General features: G+C 41.6%; 2 protein-coding genes across 3 annotated transcripts; both read left to right on the top strand.

The window, feature by feature from the left end:
- Positions 1–2,820: 2,820 nt before the first annotated feature.
- On the top strand, positions 2,821–8,370 carry LOC120457264 (actin-related protein 2). Of its 2 annotated transcripts, XM_039644678.1 has the most exons (8): positions 2,821–2,980; positions 3,193–3,393; positions 4,123–4,233; positions 5,055–5,069; positions 6,065–6,280; positions 6,345–6,554; positions 6,623–7,051; positions 7,109–8,370. In XM_039644678.1, exons 2-8 carry the CDS (start codon positions 3,346–3,348, stop codon positions 7,277–7,279), a joined length of 1,200 nt encoding a protein of 399 aa, XP_039500612.1. In that variant the 5' UTR covers positions 2,821–2,980; positions 3,193–3,345; the 3' UTR covers positions 7,280–8,370. The 2 variants fall into 2 exon arrangements, with proteins under 2 accessions (XP_039500612.1, XP_039500613.1); XM_039644679.1 differs by lacking the exon at positions 5,055–5,069.
- A 636-nt stretch (positions 8,371–9,006) lies between these two features.
- Positions 9,007–10,614, top strand: LOC120457263 (ileal sodium/bile acid cotransporter). Its single transcript, XM_039644677.2, has 2 exons — positions 9,007–10,093; positions 10,156–10,614. The coding sequence occupies exons 1-2, from the start codon at positions 9,068–9,070 to the stop codon at positions 10,489–10,491; spliced, it is 1,362 nt and encodes a 453-aa protein (XP_039500611.1). The 5' UTR covers positions 9,007–9,067; the 3' UTR covers positions 10,492–10,614.
- The last annotated feature ends 11,425 nt before the right edge of the window (positions 10,615–22,039 follow it).

Raw genomic sequence — 22,039 nt, 5'->3', positions numbered from 1 at the left:
GTTTATTTTTTTTTAATATATACTAAAATATATATATATATATGTATAATTGTTGCATAATCTAACATTCGACTTAATATGTTACATTTTACGTGTACGACCATGTGTGTGTATAACTATTTGCGTTTTATCAGTTGCTTGGCGAACAAAAATCAACCAAATATCAATAGCAAACAAAAAGCAGAGAAAAATGCCATGCGATCATAAGATTATAAGATCATAATCGTTGTTTGAGGATCAGTCTAGCTAATTAATCAATTGATGAATAGGATCGATTTACATTGACGTGAATGCATTTTAATTAAACACTGAAAGAGACGGATCGTTTACCATTTAAATAGCAAATCAAATATTTAACTATTAAATTACTGTGTAAAACCTAATAACGTATAATATATTTCTGCGTGTAAATTGAACTAAAAGTTTAACTAATTAACTAATTTAGCGAATCGATTTTTGTTGAGAGAGAGAGAGAAAGAGAGAGAGAGAGAGAGAGCGCTAGAACACACACAAATGAAATTTCCTTTGACTTAGAATGAGCTAATTGCATTGAGATTAAGCGAATGAGATGTATTTAAGTAAGTATAAGGCATGGAACACATGTGAAACGGATGAGTTTCGGCGTTTCAGATCAATTCAATGATAATGATGGCAATCAATTTCTCAATTTCCGCCTGCACCCCAAACTGTTCCCCAAACTGATGATATCAGCTTCTCCTTTATCGCTATCACCATCACTATTTTACTATCACTATCAATCCAATTAAATGAAAATATATAGACACGCAAGAAATGCCTTCATCCAGATCACATTAGCCACATCCCAAGAATATTTACGCTGTACTTTGCTTCGATTCGATTCTTCAACCACCACCAATAATTGCATTGAACTCTAATCTAAATACTTATACAGATATATAAATATATATATATATATATTATATACCGAGTTGACATTGGAAAACAGTTAGTTTTAGTGATCTATGCACGTATCGCAACCATACCAAGATTATTGAAAATCATAGCTAAAAGAAACAAGAAGGGAAACTTAGCTTTTATAAAAAAAAGATGGAAAAATGGAAACAACTTACTCAACTAATTGAGAGATACACCACATACACATATATTATATATATAGCGTTTTTTTTTAATCCGCCACCACAATTACATATATAGTTATTGACAAAGGTGATGAGGAGAGGCACGTTTAAGTTTCAAAGTTTCTGTTCTCTATATGTATGGTTAAAATTGTTAATGTTATTGTACCGCAAAATGCAAATACTTAGTTAGAGCCGAGTGAAATGGGGATTCCCCCCAAATCCGTTTAAATTGCAATAGTCTCGAGTATTGAACGCAAGAATAGCAACACCAACACCAACACCAAAGAATGACTGTATACACTCAGAAAACCAATCGGTCGAAAGTATGTCCAACAAGTACGCAAATTTCCTTCTAAAATAATGCAATTGAAAACTACACTTAATGTTGTTAGCCGCCTATGAACAAATGTTTTTGATGGACAGCATTTCAGGTATAATTGAAGTATACTTTTGAAATGCGAAAAATATTTATTTCCATTGTTAATATCAAAATATTCCTAGGTCAACTATTAACTTTTAATATTTATTTTAAATATAGTTTAATTACCAAAGGAACTATACATTTTAAGCCATTAAACGTAGGGCAATATTCAGATAGCTTTCTGAAATAAATTAATTGTACATTTTGGATTCTTAAGGCGATTTGCATTCCGAGTGTATCAAATGCCATGGTAAAGTATAAAGCTATACAGCTAAGAAGTATTAATAATTCTACACTATGTACGATGTATGACTAACGATACATTTGCTTAGTTCCCTCGATAATGAAAGTAACTACCGCATGATGAGGCATAGGCAAAACTTCCTGGCACATAGTAAAAGTAAATAAATGAATAGAGCAGCGGCTAGGGAGATGAGTAGATTTTGATAATACGTCAAGGCCATACCAACATACTTATGGGAACTATTAAAAAGCATTAAAACGTTCAATATAACGCATAATACCCAGACAAAAGCAGAATCAAAAATGCGGGAACGAGACGGCTGCATGGTACATATATACATATATAAGACATTTCGCCTCTTAAAGCAATTATAAAGATAACAAATGAGTAACGTTTATTATATTATTAAATTATACATACATATACATACTATATAAACGGAATAAAATAAATCAGCAACAAACTTTCCATTTTATGGCGGTCGTTCATTTAACTTTTGATCATTGCGAGTCAGCATTTTCGATAATTTTTCTTTTTAATTTAACTGTCACAACAGATCACAATTTTTTAAAAACACGTGTATTTGGCGCCCAATTTTGAACCCGCTTTTGGATTTTGGGGAATCCCTGCTGGAAAATCAAATCCAGGAACATATTGCCTTGTATTGGAGTGAGCGAGACGCAAGAGCGCAAGCAAAAAATACCAGAAATCAATGTGAGTATTTTTGAAGCTGTGCGATTGCACATTTGAATTGCGTTATTTTAAGCCGCTGTGATTGGTTGTCAAATTGCTAAACCTTTAACATATTAATTTACTAACTTCTGTCATAATTTTATTTAAATTATTTTGTGTATATCTCATGCAAGTAAATACATGTTTGTCTATACACTTATATGGTTGGATCTGATTAATAATGGCACACAGAAAGGCAAACTTAAAGTAAACATTTTTAATTCTTCAATATGTGAAATCTAGTATCTGAACTGTTCTGGTATTTATTTTCGGTGTTTTGTACACTTTATCGCAACGCCGATAGTATCGAATACAAATCTATTTTTGTTCAACTCTAGAGAGTGAAGAGGAGTTTTTGTACAGCAGTATAGCTAAATTATAAGTCTAAAAAGTCGGTAGCGGCAAACCGTTTGGCCAAACTAAATAGCGAGTCCAAATTGAGAGCTAAATACCCAATAATCGGCCAACGGAGCGGCGAAAAACGTAAGCGAGAGAGCGGCGAAGAGAGCAGTGTTCCCGCCCGCGTGTTGTGAGAGTGTGCGAATGGAAGAGGAAAGTGTGTGATGTGATTAAGTCCAATCGCTGTCCGGCGGTCCAAATGCAAAATATAAACCGAAAAAGAATCAATTAACAGTAGTGCTTAATAGAGGGCTTAGAAATTGATGTGCATTATTTGGTTTTGTTTCATCGAGCAGAGGCGCTGCAAGCAGTGATATAAAACCGAATCACAACCAACACCCAAAAAGGCAACCTGGTCGCGTCATCAGTGGAAGTGGAAAGGCAGTTGCCGCAGCAGAAGCAACGGGAGAAGCAGTGGTTTTCCAGCTCCGGTTTTGAGTCCTTCAAGCATGGACAGCAAGGGTCGAAATGTTATCGTCTGTGATAACGGCACTGGGGTAAGATAACGGAGAAAATCACCCGCACCACCCACATCGCCCACACCCCCCACAAGCGGAGAAAACAGAGCGCACACACCCACACCGTCACCATAAACATTGACTGGTGTGTGTGACACACATTTCGAGAGTTCTTTGCTGCGCTTCTTTCGTTTTCTTCTTCTTGCGGACTAAGCAGCGCTTCTGCTGCTGCTGCTAAATCCACTGCTTGCCGGCTAGCGGGCGTTGACGTTGCGGCTAGCCAAGCAGTTGCAGCAGTTGCAATAAAGCGATTGCCTCTTCCTCTCTCTCGTACTCATTCATATTCCGCTTCCTCCTCCTCCTCTTCTTCTTCTTCTTGCTCTGCGCGCTTGACTAATCAGTGGATTACTCACGATTCCAGCGTTACTCAGTATCTCCCACACCTATTTGTCGAAAACAGCGACACCAGCACACCAACACTGCCACATAATTTCCAACATTCAGTTCTTATCGCAAGGCCCAGAATTTTTGTTTTGTGATAACGGTCCGATTTCGATAGGCGTTCGATAAACCACAGCAGTAAAAGCGCAAAGAAATGCTACACTGAGAAAAACGATATGGCTTTTCTTGAACAAAATAATTGAAAATAATTATTTATTATTATTATGTTAAACTTTTAACACATTCAATTATTTCATATATAAACAATACACAATTTTCTTTATAAAATATTTTCATATACTAATGACATCTCCATTTATTTTTCAGTTCGTCAAGTGCGGATATGCCGGCAGCAATTTTCCCACCCACATTTTCCCCTCGATGGTGGGACGACCCATGATTCGGGCGGTTAACAAAATCGGCGATATCGAAGTCAAGGTATGATCCATCGTACTTACCAATTGAAGTATCTAAAATTAATCAACAACATGATGAGATAGTACAACCATACACTACACACATTTAATTGTGCACAGGCCATCAAATACATGAATATACATTTATTATATCATTTTTTTTTCGATGTAACTACTTCATGACTAGTTAAACGGCAAGAAATACATTTAGCGCATAGAAGTTCACTATCCACCAAACCACCCAGCATATTTTTCACCCCCACCCCATCTGATTTTGGAGTGAAATGGCTCTATTTTCTATTCTGTCTATTAGTGTGGCATATCTACTTAGTTCTATATCATTTATTTTCGATCTACCCCAATCACATATCACATATCATTTCATTTACCATCTTGATTTCATCACGGGTTCACTTATCCCCACATTGCATTTTTGCTTGAGTTGCATTGATCTCGGTGTGTGGGTCCTCATATTTTACATGCATACGATATATACATATTATGGTACTATATTATGGTAAAAGTTGGTCCATGGATATCTGATGTTAGCCCAGGTTTAGGCGTAGCTCAAAGATCTGTGGATATGGAGGCTGAACCCCGAGGACATTAAGCTTTTTTGAGTGCATCACACATTTATCTCCTGTTGTATAGATCTTTCTTAGAAGTTCTTTAGTTTAGACAGAAGAAACATAGAAATCATTAAGAACACATCTTGAATAGCAACAACCAAACGATACAAAGAATATATATTTTTAAAATTGTAATCTTTCTGTTCTTTTTAATATTCTTATACATTTTTCTGTTCTTTTTTTACATATTTTTTTGAAAACAAATATTTTGCAGGATTTACATGTCGATGTAAGTCAAGTTTGTATAGTTTAAAAAACCAAAAAACCGAAAAACCAAAATCCAAACTACCACTATGAATTCTAATCACCAAGTAAACATCAAATAATACAAATTTGTATACGATTATTGACACAATACGGAAAAACCAAAACAACACACGCTTGACAAAGTATTGCGAAATTTTCTTGAAGTTGAAGCTGCGCACTTAGGATTTAATTAATTAATTCAATTAACTGTTAACTGTTCACATTTCTCACTAGTTGTTTGCCTTGAATATTTTCCCAACTTTATTACGGCCCTGCCCAACTATCTTGTTGCTTCCTTTTGGCCACCATCTATAATTGTACTCCAATTTACAATACACAAAAAAAAAAAAATATAACAAAAATACAAATCTATTAATTCTCAAATCGGATCAATCTGAGGCGTGTTTAAAACCGAATTCAACTCGAAACTGTTCAATTCAATTACAAATTTACGTAAATATAATTTTTGTTATTTAACTTTTACTCCTCCGTTTTTATACCAAAACAATATGTATTTTTTTGTTGTTTCCCAGCTTATACCTTTTGGTTTTTTGTACATATGTTGGCTTATGGCTACCAAAATTCAGTTGTTCCTCGTTTTAATTGTTACTTGCCCATCTGAGATTGTTAAGTTCTCGTCTGCATGATGTCCTGTGTCTGCTTAAGTCCAATTTAATACCCAGTTTGTTTTGCACGCATTTGAGGGAAGTCCTTTCCCGGAGCCACTCGCTTACTGATGCCTCTTGTTGATCGTTGATTGTTTAGCCTAGTTTAGTTGCGTTCTTGTAGTGTGCTCGCTGTTATTGTGCCTACCACCTGTGAATGTCCCCCAGACTAATGCCTAACCATCCCAGCCTCTAAGCAAAAACCCAACCAACCAACCAAACACTCCAATCCAATCCAATCCGAATCCCAATGGTTACCCATTGACCAAGCCACGGACACTAACGCTGCGTCCTCTGACGAACGAATTTGCAGGATCTGATGGTCGGCGATGAGGCCTCACAGCTGCGATCCCTGCTAGAGGTCTCCTATCCGATGGAGAACGGCGTGGTGCGCAACTGGGACGACATGTGCCACGTGTGGGACTACACGTTCGGTCCCAAAAAGATGGACATCGATCCGACGAATACAAAAATCCTGCTCACAGAGCCGCCCATGAATCCCACAAAGAATCGCGAGAAGATGATTGAGGTGAGTCATTTCATATTTTAGAATCCAACATCAAACTTACTTTGCTGTGTGTTTTTATTCACAGGTGATGTTCGAGAAATACGGCTTCGATTCCGCGTACATTGCCATCCAGGCCGTGCTGACGCTATATGCCCAGGGTCTGATCTCCGGCGTGGTGATCGATTCTGGCGATGGTGTGACGCATATATGTCCCGTCTACGAGGAGTTTGCCCTGCCCCATCTGACGCGTCGATTGGACATTGCCGGTCGGGATATCACTCGCTATTTGATTAAGGTTCGCTTGCTCACAATAGCTTTTTTGCAAACTGTCACTTATACTTTCACGTCTATGATCATCATCAGTTACTGTTACTACGTGGCTACGCTTTCAATCATTCCGCCGACTTCGAAACGGTGCGCATCATGAAGGAGAAGCTCTGCTACATCGGCTACGACATCGAAATGGAGCAGCGATTGGCCCTGGAGACGACGGTGCTGGTGGAGTCATACACGCTACCCGATGGCCGTGTAATCAAGGTCGGCGGCGAGAGATTCGAGGCGCCAGAGGCACTATTCCAGCCGCATTTAATCAACGTCGAGGGACCGGGCATTGCGGAACTGGCCTTCAACACCATTCAGGCGGCAGACATCGACATCCGGCCCGAACTCTACAAGCACATAGTCCTGTCCGGCGGCTCCACCATGTATCCGGGTCTTCCCAGTCGGCTGGAGCGAGAGATCAAGCAGCTGTACCTGGAGCGGGTACTCAAGAACGATACGGAAAAGCTGGCGGTAAGTTACTGCAGTCTTCTTTATATCTTCACTTTAAGTAAATCGGTTGCTTTGTAGAAATTCAAAATACGCATTGAGGATCCACCGCGACGCAAGGACATGGTCTTCATCGGCGGCGCTGTTCTGGCGGAGGTGACGAAGGATCGCGACGGCTTCTGGATGTCCAAGCAGGAGTACCAGGAACAGGGTCTCAAAGTGTTGCAAAAGCTGCAGAAGATCAGTCACTAGAAGATCAGAAGATCAGGCGATGGCGGCGGAGTCAGTGTGTGTGAGCGGACCGTGAGAAATAGGATAAAAAAGTGATACATTTCTTTTCTCTATTTTTTATAAGTTGAAACTTTTCAGATTTACGTGATATATCTGTCTATATGTGTTTTTTTTTTTCATTTTTGTGTGCCTGTGCGAGTGGGCGTGTCTGTTGAGCAGGATTGGTCCACTTGTCCTTAGATTACCATAAATCGCAGACATGCCGTCACTGGTCGATTCCCACGTACAATAAATTGTAATATTTCATTGGCCGCGAGCCGAGCGCTAAAAGTGTAATTCGATAGTCGCCTAATTTGTGTAACCACCTTGCATTAGTATGTTTAATTGATTATGATTACGTCTGAAATTCAAAATCCAAAAATCCAAAATTTCTTTGATGAATACATATATATATATATATACATATATAAATTCAATGCACCCAAAAGAGTGCGGCGATATTTTTGTAAACGCAAAATGTTTCATTTCCAGCGAGTATTTCACATTAAGTATTAACTAGGCCAAGTCTGCTTGTAGCAGCAATTAAAATCGTGTGTGTTTAAGACAGAGAAGGAAATATATTACTAGAAAGTTGCATAGCACAGAAGGAGAAAGCGCGAGTTCGGTCGGAGTCATCCAGCTTTCGTTAACTAAATACACTGATTGATTCACTCGACCTTAAACTAACCACATCTGGCTCATCTCCAACTAGATAAAGATAATGATAAAGGTACAGATACAGCTAAAGATACAGATATAGATACAGATATAGATACAGATACAGATACAGATACAGATAGCTGCTGCCCAAGATGACGCATTTACGTTGCCCCATAATCGAAAGTACCATCAGCCGCAGTGTTTGATTTGATTTCATTTCCCCAACTGCCTTCTCTAGTTAGTTGCAATTTGATGATTGTTTTGGGGCAAAGCGGACGCATTTGAATAGTATGCATATATAGATGTGTGATCCATATATATCCCTATATGTAAAATGAATGTGGAATGCCAATTATCTAAGTGAATGCAATAAACATAATTATGTATGATGTATACTGTAGTCTAAAGCTAAATCGCATACGACTTTTTTATGGTTTTTTTTTTGTACCAACTTAACAAACAAAACAAAACATGAATCACAATAAAAACAAGAAAGAAAGAATGAAACCCAATCTTCAGTGTTTTACGACCGTTTGACTTCCAAGTTCCCACAGCCAAGTTAAGCAATTTATTGCCCACTATCAAAACGTTATTTTAACCATGTTCTCATTGGCCTTCTTTGTGGCCGTAATCAGTAGCAAATTGTTGAGAGCCCCATCTAAACAAAGTGCAATATAATGCAGTACAACGAAGAATAAGAACAAACAAAGGAAATTCCCAATAAAATTCAATCAACAAATCAGCAGGTAGCGGTTCTGTACAGTGTGAGGTGTCAAAAAATTAAATTTAATTTAATTTCTAGTGACCCATTGTTCGAGTTTCCAATAGTTTCGCTGAGTTAATATGCTTATCACCACCTCCAATGATAAGCTGCATCCAATTGAATTAGAAATTCGATCCAAGAGCTTTACATTTACAAACCCGCCGCCTGATTTATTAATATTATTCACACCTTCGGTGCGCACCTGAGGCCGTCGCCTGATAAGCGCAAATCAAACCGTCTGCTCGTTGGCCAGATAACGCCTCATTGTGATCCACGATGCCACTCAGCTCTCCGGATTCGCTGGAGTGGCCAGTTGGCCAGTTGGTCAGTTGGTGCAACGACGCAGCATGGGCAATGTGAGAAATATCGAACGGCAGTTGGTGGCGCTGGGCGTGCTGTGGATTCTGGGACTCCAAGGAGTCAGATCGGAGTATGGCGAGCTGGCCGGCGATTGGCTGGTGGATTTCGGTCGAGATGAGCTTGAGATTGGGGAGGATTCGATGTGGAGAGTCGACTTGCAGATATACAATGTGATACCCAAGGACTCGTCGCTGGACTACCACTTTGTGGTGTACTCCAAGGACGAACGAAGGGCAACGGCGCCAACGCTGAAGATCAAGAAGGAGGATTTCGATCTCCTGGGCAGCTGGCGGGGAGCGCTGTATGTGAGTGGCGTTCGCTTTGGATACAGTTCGCTGGAGGTGGAACTGCAGTACGGCGCAGTGACGGAGGTCTATCCCAATCCGCTGCCAATTACCGTGCTTAGAACACAAGTGGTGGACGAACGGGTGACCACCTATGTGTCCGCCGCCCTGGCACTGCTGATGTTCCTCAATCTGGGCACCGTATTGGATATGCAACGGCTGGCGGGGATCATCTGTCGACCGGTGGGTCCGGTGGTGGGTGTGGTCAGTCGATTTGTACTGATGCCCGCCTTGGGATTCGGACTGGGTCGTGCTCTGTGGCCAGGTAGTTGGCCACTCCAGCTGGCCTTGTTCTACACGGCACTGGCGCCCAGTGGAGGATTGGCCAATGTGTGCGCCGTCTTTCTCAAGGGAAATATCAATCTTTCGGTGGCCACCACCACGATCAATAGCCTGCTGGCCCTGGCCTTGCTGCCCATTTGGATACTGGTGCTGGGCCGCATACTCTACGAGGACGATCAGCTAACTGTGCCGTTTGGCCAGCTCTCCGGCGGAGCAGCTGCCCTGGTGGCCTGTCTGGCCATCGGCGTTCTGCTGCGACTCTGCGTTCCGCGCACCACTAGGTTCATCTTCCGCTTCCTGAAGCCACTGTCCGTCGTGCTCAGCTTGTGTCTCGTCGGCCTGACGGTGGGTCTCAACGCGTTCGTCTTCGACGAGTTCACCTGGCAGGTGAGTCTGCACACTATTTCAATTTAATGGATAACACATATGTTTGATCTATTTTCCTGTAGGTTCTTGTGGCTGCCGTCTGTCTGCCCCTCGCCGGCTACCTTTCCACCTATCTGCTGGCCAAGATCCTCTGCCGTTCGCCCACCGACGCGCTTACCTTGTCCATCGAGGCCAGCGTGCTGAACATGACCATGCCCATTGTGCTGCTGCAGTCCAGTCAGCTGCAGCAGCCGCAACTGGATCTCGTCCTGGTCGTGCCCATTGCCTCCGCGCTCATCTCCCTCGTCCTGGTCGTCCTGTACTATGGCATTAGGCGATGCCTGGGCTGCAATAGGCAACAGGATGCGGATGGCTTTGATCACAAGAAGCTGATCGCAGAGCAAGAAGCTGACGTCTAAGCCAGAGGTTAACATAATTTTTTTTTTCCCCGTAACCTAATGAAACAAGTTTTATATATTTCATTTGTATTTATAGATTTAACGATTTAAGCTTAGGATTGCAAATATATTAAATATTACATAGATTCTATCCACTCATTTCAAAAGCGCGCCAAAGTGTATTTCCGCTTTGCGGATATGGGCATCACTGCATCACTCTGCAGGGCAGCATTGGCTAATTGATGAGCGCGCGAAAATCAAATTCCCTCGATTCTAATGTAGTTGTGTGTGTGCGTGCGTCGTCACATGCAAATTTTTGGTTTCAAGCCAGCTGGGGGGCTATAAAATTAAATAGTGTGTCAACGTCGGCCGTTGGTCACTGCGTATGTACGAGGAATTTGGAGCATTGGCCGCTGGACAAGGAAGGCGCATGATGTCATCACTTCGCTGTGATGCAGGACTGCCAATTACGACACACGAACCATATAGTACGTATATAGTACACTTAGTACCTCTTTATATATATATATATATATATATATATTATATAATGTATATATATACATATATGTTTGTATATTCGTGTATACACGTGCTTGTGTAGCGAAGAAGATATAAAAATAAGTGCTACCTTTGCCGCCTGCACACGTGTGTGCGTGGTCAACTAACGGTTCACGCGCGGAACGCATTACCCACCCACTTAACCACCCACTAAACCACCAAGCTAGCCACCCACCGATCCCGCCCCAAATTGCCCCACCGACCTCGTTAGCCAGTCCTGACAATGTTTTTTTTTTTTTCGGTTATAAATACATTTTTCAAAGGTGGTAAATGACATAACGTGCACTAAACTTTAACAGGAAGTCAACTAACATTCACTGGGACGAAAAATATTATTTCAAAAGGGATGGCTATTTATAAGGGTCGATGATATGTTGCCAAATATAATGTTTCTACTTTTGAACTGGTTAGTCGAGCCCTTATACTTATATTACAATTATAATAAGAAACTGCTTAACATATTCAACTAATTTAAGGTTAAACGTTTCAATGCCCAAAAATAACGTATACGCAGTGCGTGCACCCTTGGTTAAGCCAAACTCGACGTTCTCTCTCTGGAGGCCCATTGAAAAAGTGTCGCTTTTTAAGACACACTTTGCAGGGATTTCGGTGACTTTTGAGATTTCATTAGCCTCGGTTGGCATATGTGATGGTCTAAAATGCGAGGTAAGAGAACTAGGATCTTGTCCAATACCTCGTGCTATCCCTACATTTATTCCTAGTCCCATTTTTATTCGTAGTCCCATTTTTATTCCTAGTCCCATTTTTATTCGTAGCCCCATTTTTATTCCTAGCCCCATTTTTATTCGTAGGTCCATTTTTATTTGTAGGCCCATTTTTATACCCATCCATTGCCATCCTGTGCAGCATAATATGCGACTCCATTGACCGTTTTGGCCTGCTGCTGCGCATTGCAGTTAACCCCGAAAGAAACAATGCAGCAATACACTGAGAGAATTAAAACGCTTTCAAGGCAGTGTGCTTATGCAGTGCTTTAGTATTTGGAAAACGTTAACAAGGTTGCACTTATATGAAAGTAGTTAAATACAGTTGTTTTCCAGACCAGAAATAAAATATAGCAACAGTTTGAATATCTTTAATAATTGTTTAACTTGTACTTGCACTTACTTGCAGTTGGTTTTTTCTCAGTGCAGCCATAGTGCTCCATTTTTGGGCCGTGCCAAGACAACTTTGAAAAGGAGTTGCAGCAGTCTTTCGATGGGGCAATTTCATTCTCGGCTGGTCTTTTGCCCCAATGCCAGTGCAACTGCACTTGAGCGAATGCAGAGGGGGGGGGGGGGGGGCGGTGAGGTGGGGTGGTGCCAGTGGGCGGTGCAAGTGGGTGAAGAGGGCGAAGGGGTAGAGTGGGGAAGTAGTGGCAGGCGTTGGCAGGGGCCACAAGTCGAAGCAGAGCATTTGGTTTCGTTTCGTGACATTTGGATGATTTCTGCCTATTTCCTGGCCCCAAACACACACAGCACCACCCACTCCAGAACCACCCACCACCCAAAGGCCACCAACCCATGCTTAACCCGCTGGCCGACTTTAATCGCGTGCTTGGCGCACATTTTAACGCTCGTCGTTTTTAGTTGACGGTTGCCACAGCAACACAACACGAACTGCAAATGCATTGCAAAAGAGCAGTGGGTGAATTCAGTGGGCTGGTGGATGGATTTGTGTGGATTTGTGTGGATTTGGGTGCTACTAGGTGGTTCTGTGTGGTTCTGTGTGCTTCTGGGTGGTGCGAGTGGGTGGCATCTAACCCATTTGCAAGCGGGGAAGGTGCGTTGGCAAATCGCTTCTCGCTTTTCGCTGCTCTTCATTTCCTGTCTCCATTTCAAGGCGCTGAAAAAATCAGCCAGGAAATTCACTTGCACGCCAGTCGTCGCCACTCAAATGCGTGGCAAGAAATGTATAAATATATAAATATATATATGAAAAAAGCCAAAATAAAAACAAATTCCAAGTCAATTATCCCCAGCACGTGCACTTAAATATTATGCGTAATTATGGCGCTGGAGAGATGGCGATGGCATAATTAGTCCTGTTACTTGTGTATTCGGTTATTATGGCCCTCAAAGTGCCAGCGAGCAAATGGAATGAACGCTTCTGATACCCCTTAAGATACTTAATATATTCTGTTCAAAGCAATTGTAGTTTTACCTAAACGGAAACCTAGCTGAACTGTAAGTTGATAATCATAATTATAGCAAAGATAAAAAAGTTATAATAAATTATAATGACTAATAATAATAGTTTAACGTATAAGTAATATATTATATACTTATATCTTTGGCGCTGCTGAAAACTAGCTTAAGGATATACATTTCATATAAAAGTAGTAATCATATATGGCGATATTACCTTCATATTTTGGTATCCGATTTAAAACAGGGTGTAATTGGGACAAGAACGACGCGTTTGCCAGGATGCTAAACATGCGCGTCTCGTGAGCCAAAATTTATGCAAATTCGCTTCGTCCTTTCGCTTGTCCCCTAGTCCTTTTTAGTCCTGCCACCGCCCACCGCCCATCGCCCACTGGCAAGTGCAAAAAGGAAACGCACAGTTGAATAATGTAAGGTTATGCTAATGTGCAGGTACGCACAGGTGTACATTACACATTCGCTGCATTTGCTTTGGCATTTATGGGGGTCGCCTGTCCGTACCGCTCCATGGTCACACCCCCCACCCCCACCCCCATCCGCATCCGCATCCTCGTCCTTGTCGTCCTGCCACACACACATCCCCCTCCCCCCTCGCCATGGAAGTGGAAAGTGCAAGTGGAAAGTGGAGAGTGGAAAGTGTTTGCCATAACCGAGAGCGATTAAATTAAATATTCAATTTCCTTTGCCCAGCCGGATATATTCGAGATCGGCCAGCAGCGAAGAATGTTTCCCAAATTCTCCTTGAAACATCACGTTTGATTCTATTTAACAGTTTAATTACGGTGTAGTTAACAATTTCACGCCCGTTTAATGTTTAATTAAAAGATACACACTTCGTAAGTGTCTATGAAAATTTCTAGTTAAACTCGATTGACATTCAAGTTTGCACGTTTAAATATTTTTGATTTCTTTTGCTAAATTTAATCATTAGCATTGGTTATTAGCTGAAAAGCAGCTTATCCTTTAGTTATTTCTCAATTCTATGTAGGCAACTTTTTCTAATGAGAAATGAGTTAATAGTGCCAGTATCCACTTTTATCTAAAAGCATTTGCAGAAATGTATGCAGCGCATCAACAGGCGCCATCTATATCTGAATGGGAAAATTGATTAGGAAAGTAACTTTATTCGTCCATTTTTCCTTATTTTCTTTTTCTAAATACTAGAGGTATGGGAAAGTTAGTTGCACTTGACAAGATGATGAACGACAGATATCGCTGCAACTCAGCACCCTCTTCCCCCCTTCTTCTTTCCGCTCTATATAAATAAATATATATATAGCTATATAGACATACATGCTGATATATGACATTGCATGGAGGTTCCTGTGGGAGCAGAGGTATATTTTTTGGAGTAAATGGCTGAGTGGGCGGTGAGTGGGGAAACGTAAACGTTGCCGCTGTCAAAATGTCGTCATTGTTCATTCATGAAATGTGCGCCTTTTTACATTTTACCCAACAACAGTAAGAGAAAGAGCTCAATACAAACAATATATATATACAAATAGAAATGTCCTTAAAGCGAAGTCCTCTTAGCTGCTTCCAATTTGTCAAATTAATTTAGTTAGAAAAACCGCATTTTACTATTTATAATGATGTATATAAGCTGTAAAGATTTACTTTTAATTTAATTAATATATTTTTCTTTTTTATTAGGTTTTTCTCTGAGTGCTGCTACAACCGCAATGGCCGCAAAATGAAACGAAAGAAAAGGGAACCCAAGCAGAGGAGTGAGAAAGCAAGAGTGCGAGAGAGAGAGAGATGGAGAGAGAGGGAGGGAGAGAGGGAGAAAGAGGGAGTGAGGAGGAGAGTGTGTGTGTGTGCGAGGACATGCGACTGTGTGGCACAACAACACACACACATGCACACACACACTGCGCCACACTCGCTGACATCATCCGCAACCACTCATGGGGCAGGATAATGGAGCAAGGAGCAAGGAGCGGAAAGCGGGGAGCAGGGAGCGAAAAGCGGGGAGAGAGGAGAAAGGGGGCTAATATCTTGTGGGCGGGACAGCTTGCTTGTTGGCGTAAATATTGTCATTTGTTGCGACATTGAAGTTATTGTTTGTCCGTTTGACGCTGTTCAAATTCCCTCAACCACACACACACTCATTTATTTATATATGCACATATATATATATACATATATATATACAGGAGTCCTTAAAGGACATTCGAATGTTTGCCTGCAATTAGCTAGATCAACTGGCAGGGGGGCGAGTACCGAGCGATCGCCGGCACCTTGGGGCCCATTTCCACTTCCGGCTAATTGGTGAGGGGGCCAAGTGCCACACACAAAGAAAACAATTAACTATTTGCGGCATTTAGCCCATCTAGCCGCAATTGCCAGTTGGCCAAATGCGATGGAGCGAGAATAGCGCGAGAATAGAGCGAAACTAATTTCCACAAATTTGGGGCAGTCATGGAAATATGCTTGCCACAATCGCATATTATTTTGAAAGGTGTCTAAATGTCCTATAAAGCACTACAAAGCTTAAAATATTATTTAAATAAATAAATAAATAAGATGTATTTGTACCTAATAAAAGTCAAGTAGGAATATGTATGGAATACAATGGCATTGTTATGAAAACCTTTAAAATCGAGATGGTTTGAAAATAGTACACTTCTTGCTTTAAATGATTTTAATAAATATTGCTTCTCATATTTACTTTTACTTATAATTAACTTACTTTTAACTTATATATATATTACTTGAAAAGTCTCAACTTTCTGGGTAATTACTAGTTGTTTCTTTGCGTACAAAAGTAATTCTTGTCATGTCCCAATTAATTATTATTAGTAATTTATACGCTTAAGTATCTTTCCATCAAATGTTGGTTGCTTAAAGTTATTTTTAAGTACATTTATGGCGAAATATTTTTTATTAAAAGGAGTTGCTTGGCAGCTTTCAAACATTTCTGCCCATTTGACTGCGAGCTCTAAGTGCAGCTGCACTTTCGAATGCACCATGCTCGTTTCCTTTGGTCTTGCCCCCGCCATCCTTTATCTTTCGCCTTATTCCTTGTCCACGTCTTCGTCTTCGTCCTCGTCCTCGTCCTGGTCGTCGTCTTTGGTGCCTTGTCTTTGCTTTGCCAGTCCGCCTGACGTATGCCACTTGCCACTTGCCACCCGCCCCGATTCCCAGTTCTCAGTTCACAGTTCTCAGTTCCCAGTTCCGAGTTACCCCCCAATCGGCAATCGGCAATCCCCAATCCCCAATCCCCGCCAGCCGATGGCCGAACCACCAGTTTGTTATCCTGGCGCGGATGGCATAGCTGGCGTGTCCCTTTCGCAGCCCTTCTGGCCTGGGCTTCTTCTTGGCTTCCTTGGGCTGTTCTTGCGCTGCTTTTGGGCCTGTCCCAATGACCGAGTGGCGGAATGTCGCGCGCCTTGCTCTCAGCCGCAGAAATTCCGAATCGGAATCCGAATTCGAGTGACGACGACTACGCGGTCCTGTAAGTGGAAAGTGGCACAGCGCCGAATGTCGCCGATTGTCGCCGAGCTGTGACGAATGCCCATCGTCGCAGGCCGAAGGCGTGACGAATGCGCCACGAACCGAGGGCCGAGCAAAACTGAACGAAAGTCGCACTCTGCGGACGCACACGCGCTGCGGCAGCTGACAGTTTCAGTAAACCACGGAGACGAACGGATTACGGGTAACGAAACAGCAGCACCAGTGGCAGCAGCAGCCACAAAATAAAATCACAAAAAAAGAAACAAGCAAATAGCAAACACCACAAAAAAAAAAAAAAGTAGAAAAGGCAGGAGCCAACGAAAAAAAAAATATAATAATAAAATGAGAAACCTCGAACTTCAAACACAGAGCTATGAAAATTGCCACAGACGAGAAAACCACGAGCACTGAGTTTTCCCTGTTTTAAAACCAAAAAGGAACAAAAATTTGAACAAAGTTCACACACTTGCCATGCCATTCAAATATATATATATATATTTAAATATATATATGTATAAGCAATATATAGAAGTGCCTTGAGCTGTGCGCAGGCAGGCGATTCAGCGAGGAGCCAATTCCAAAGAAAGTTTTACATAAGTTCTCCCTCCTCAAATCAGGCACCATTTTTTTGCATAGTTTTTTTTCCGTGAGTGTGACCCAAAAAACCAAAATAATCAAAGAGAAGCAAAAAGGCAGCAAGGAAGGAAGAATAAGAAAAACCAGCAGCCAGCCAGCAGGAAAACACAAAAGTCAAAAAGAGAAAAAAAGAAATGAACTACTCACTTGGCTGCATTGGCGAAATAAAAAGAAATGTATATAAAGTGGCGCATGGGAAGTCAGCGAGTGTGTGTTAAGTGTGTAAAAGCTCAGCATAATCTCTGCAATTCACTTGAAAAATCCTTTTTTTTTTGCACTCCCAACATTCGGTTAAATTTTTTTTAATTGTGCTAAAGCGCGTGTTAGCCATGGCGTATACTTGATGTGGCCGCAACCAGCAACGATTGCGTATACGCCTAGTGCGCCTCTCTGTGTTTCGTGCCTGAGTGTCTGTGTGTGCGTGTGTGTGTGTGTGTGCGAGTTTGTGCTTGTGTGCGTCACACACAACGTGTTACGCAGAGTAACCCCCTCATCCCCCCGAAATCCCGCTCGAACTCATCGTTTAGTCGTTGAAAACTTTTGGTTTGTTGTTTAGAGCAAAGTGGCCGGAAAAGTAGGCAACGAAAATGGTTACAACAAATTGCAGGGCACACACACACACACAAACACACGCACACACACAGGCACACACACATTGATTTTGGGATAGAAGAAGCAGAAGAAACTAAAGTTGACTATGTGTGTGCCGCGGACTTTCGATTTTTCGTGACTCGGTCGGTTTTCTTGTATATGTTCTCGAGTGTCCTTTGTTGCTGCTCCTTTGCTTGTTGTTGTTGTTGTTGCTTTTGGCGATGTCGCCCCCTTTACAGCCTTTACTCTCCCCCTCCTCACGCTTTTTGAACTCCACACTCCGTGTGGATATCGCCTGCTGTTTAGGTTATGTGTATCTGGCATGTCCTTTTTGCCAGCCTTTTTCCTTTTTGGAGCGCGCATATGCGCTAGCACGAAACGAAACTCAACACAACACAACACAATTCAACTTAACTCGCCCCGAAAATCAACAGAGAGAGAGAGAGAGAGAGGTTTTGATGGGGGGCGAGCTGTTTATGTGTGCGTGTGTGTTTGTGTGTGTGTGAGTGTGGGGCAACTCGGGCAGTCAGTCAGTCAGTCAGTTGGGCGCCTTGCTAACTGGGTAGAGCCAAAGGACCCCCATTTTGCTTTGCCTTTGCTTTTGCTTTTCCGTTGCTTTTCCCTTGCTTTTTCCTTGCTTTTGCTGTGCTTTTTTGCTCGATTCGATTCGAGTAGAGTCGCGCGTGTGCCATATCGCGTTTCGTTTTCGTGCAGTGCGCAAAAAGAGCCGAGCTCCAAAGGACTTGGGGTCTGAGGATTGGGGATTGGGAACTGGTAGCTGGTAACTGGGAACTGGGTTTTCTTTTTTTGGTTTTGGGTAATGCTTACCGGGTTCCGAAGAACTCAGGACGAGGCCACGAGGAGCCCTCCAAAAAGAGAGAGAGCAGATAAATTCAAGAGAGCGACGAAATTCAAGCGACGATGAGAGCGAGATTGGCGTAAAAGGGACAAGGGTGTCTCAAATTGCCTTGGCTTAGCTCACAAAAAAAAAAAACAGAAAAAGAAAAAAAAATTGAACTAAAATACGAAATTGTGCAACGTTTTCGAAGTTTGAAGTTGATGTCTGATGAAAAATACAGCTATTCACTCATGTACATGCATAAGTACTAGGTACGTGCAGGACATGGCGGTTAATTGCCCGAAAAGCGGATAATTCTAATTGTTCATATTTGATTTACAACAGTCATTTAAAGCAGTTATTGTCACGAAAGTGCTGTCGTGAATGTGGAAACCATGTAGTCGGATCCAAAGTTTATTACTAACGATTAACGTTCAGAGAATATTTCAGTGCTTTGCAAATCGCTCGAGCGGTGAGGTTAGATTACAGCTAATAATGGACATAGTTTACCTATTCAACTCTTTTCAACTAGTTTTTGTTAGTAACTAAATGATATTTTGATTTATACATTTATTTATTTACTTAACTTGTATTGCCAGAAGAAGACACATAGGTCTTGTTTAATGGTTTAAACATTTATGGCTGTAACTTTGAAATGCAGCTTTTACTTTGTTAGTGCCTTTAGCCGAGAACTTGCAAGGACCTCGTCGAAACCGAAAGGACACGCAATTGTGGCCCAGAATCGAAAGCGAAAACGTTTCCCTCCTTGGCCAAAATCTATAAACTTTCGTTTATAAAACGCACTAGCTGTCATTCGTGTGCGATTGTTTGGCTTTCGTGACTATTTGTGTTGTGTTCGCGACTTCTGGGCGCTAAAGAAAGCCAAAAAGTTGCAAATCTAGTGAAATAGCGTGGAGAACCTCCTCCCCAAAAGTGCCGGAGTATTAAGACCAGTCCAAATGGGTGTTACAATAACTTAGCGGTTCGTCCAATGCCCAGCGGGTTAGACCAGCCTTCCATCTTGCCCACCAGCTTGTCCCGGGGCGAAGGCTCCGCAGGACCCCCATACCATTGCATCCCATGGAGAGGTAGGTGTTCCCATGCCCCAGACCCAAGACCCAAGACCCAAGAATACCAGCCAGTCACCAAATACCAGCAGTCACCAGGCAGTTCAATCTGCCCCTGGGTTGTGCGTGTTCAATTGGCTTTCGGCTCATTGTTGTTCTTTGCTCGCCATTTGCTTTGTTGGCTTTTCGGTATAAAAAATTTACATAACCCAAATTGCTGCATAAATAAATTATTAAATACGTGACGTGCAAATGGTCAATAGGACCAGCAAGCCCAAGTCGAATGGCATGTGTGCAAGGCTCTGGCCTTTGGCTTCCATTGTGCGAATCCCAAGGGCTTGCAATCAGGACGCAATCCAATAAGGAGATTGTGCTCTCTCGGTAATATTGCCATATGCGTCCTGCGTCCTGCGACCTGTGACCTGTGATAAATGTCGCATGTCCGCGGAGATCCTCTCTGCGAATTCAATTAGGAGCAAGGCCAAGGCTCATGATCAAAACTAGTTCGAAATCATTGGCTACCACATGGATCTTGGGGAATTGGCAAATTAAAGGTTACTAAGAAATGATGATTTATAGCAAAGATTTCATTTAATAATTTTGATGAGTCCCGGAAAATGTGAGGTAACTTTTTAAGAACTACTATTCTTTCAAGTTATAGTAGTTTCAAGAAAAGCTCTTGCTGGAAAGCATTACTACCAAAATGCCTACAATAACTGCCCGCTTTGGTGACCCCAATCCACTTAATACACACACACACACAAGCAACACACACTGAAACTCCATTGCTTTCAATTTGTTTATACATACATGTCCATTTGTAAGGACATTAGAAACGCAGTTCCCAAGTGTGTGCAAATGGGTGAACTGACTGGTGACTTGGTGGCTTGTTGACTTGGTGACTTGGTGACCCCGCCACCGCTGGGCTGGATAAAGTGCGGATCGATTGGTCGGCGTCCAAAAGCGGGTCAGCATGATTTGCGATTATAGCTGCTGCTCCATATATTCCATATATTCCATATACTCGGGCCACATTAGTTATGAACGCAAGTCGGACTGGACTGGACTTGACCAGTCCAACTGGTGCCAAACGCCCAAAAATAATCGCCCACTGTTGCAATTTTCGGGTGGCAGTGCTGTGTGATGACCTAAAAATAGAATAAGTGACCAAAGTGTAAAAAAAAACAAGTGGCGGCGAAGGCGAATAGTACGAGTATGTTGGTAAATGGCGAGGAATAGCGAAGGGCGAAAGGATAAGCAGCGAAAAACAGGGTGGCAAAGTAGCACAACAAAACCTGTGTTGACAACAACTTGGGTGGTTATACATACATATACATATATATGGCAAATGCTTTAGGGCGAAAAGACCTCTCACACTCACACGCACACACACTCTGCTCCTTTTTGCGGCAAATTCGAAAAATTAAAGAAAGTCGCGGCGAAACGGCGCACAGCTGCCTTATTCGCCCGAAAAACGGAGTTCTCCACAATGTAAGAACTTTACTTCAGTGCTCAGTGCTCGACTTTTCCCGTATCCTTCGAGTCCTTTGTGTCCTTTCGAATGGTGCTCTGCGTTTCACGTGCGCGCGAAAATTGCATAAACACAAACAACTAGCAACGCGCTGCCTCACTTTTTTTTTACAGTGCATCTAATCCAGTGAGACATTATACTGCCAAATTGAGTGTGCACATTTAACGTTTTTTTTTCGAGTGTCTCAGTGAAAGCCATCAAGTGTGTAAAACTAAAACATAATGAGAAGCATGTACAATTTACAAGCCAATTTTAAATATTTATCAAAGAAATATAACAAGTTTATTGGAAGTAAACAAATAAACTAATGAAATAATCCAAATGATGAGCACAAGGACAAATAAAAAGCCAACGTATAAATAGAAATAAATATTAAATATTACAAATACTTTAAAGGCATTCAAACAATACTAGGCTTTTTTTTAGTGTGCCATAAAAATGTTTCGAAATTTGTCCTTCCGATAATATTGTTTTTAATTCTGTCACCTTTTATGGGTTTCAACAACTTGTTCGCTGGCAATATTGAAACGAAATCCGCAACAGAAAACGCAAATATTATTTATAATAATAATACTAATACTAGAAAGTAGTAGGGTGTAGTATTAGTACAACAAATAATATTAATACTAACAATAATCAATTGAAACAGCTCTGGGAACAAAACGCAACGTTTGATGAAAATTTTTGGCAACACGTCGCGTCGTCTTGTTAACCACACAAAAAA

Source organism: Drosophila santomea, chromosome X (assembly GCF_016746245.2).
Source record: "Drosophila santomea strain STO CAGO 1482 chromosome X, Prin_Dsan_1.1, whole genome shotgun sequence".
NCBI classification, from domain to species: Eukaryota; Metazoa; Arthropoda; class Insecta; order Diptera; family Drosophilidae; genus Drosophila; species Drosophila santomea.
Note: the sequence above shows the minus strand (reverse complement) of the source record. Positions and strands in the feature narration are given on the sequence as shown.

Coding starts and splice junctions, on each gene's coding strand:
- LOC120457264 (XM_039644678.1), top strand. CDS start 3,346: ATGGACAGCAAGGGTCGAAATGTTATCGTCTGTGATAACGGCACTGGG. Junction 6,281..6,344: donor ATCGCGAGAAGATGATTGAG/GTGAGTCATTTC, acceptor TTTTATTCACAG/GTGATGTTCGAGAAATACGG. Junction 7,052..7,108: donor ACGATACGGAAAAGCTGGCG/GTAAGTTACTGC, acceptor GTTGCTTTGTAG/AAATTCAAAATACGCATTGA.
- LOC120457263 (XM_039644677.2), top strand. CDS start 9,068: ATGGGCAATGTGAGAAATATCGAACGGCAGTTGGTGGCGCTGGGCGTG. Junction 10,094..10,155: donor TCGACGAGTTCACCTGGCAG/GTGAGTCTGCAC, acceptor ATTTTCCTGTAG/GTTCTTGTGGCTGCCGTCTG.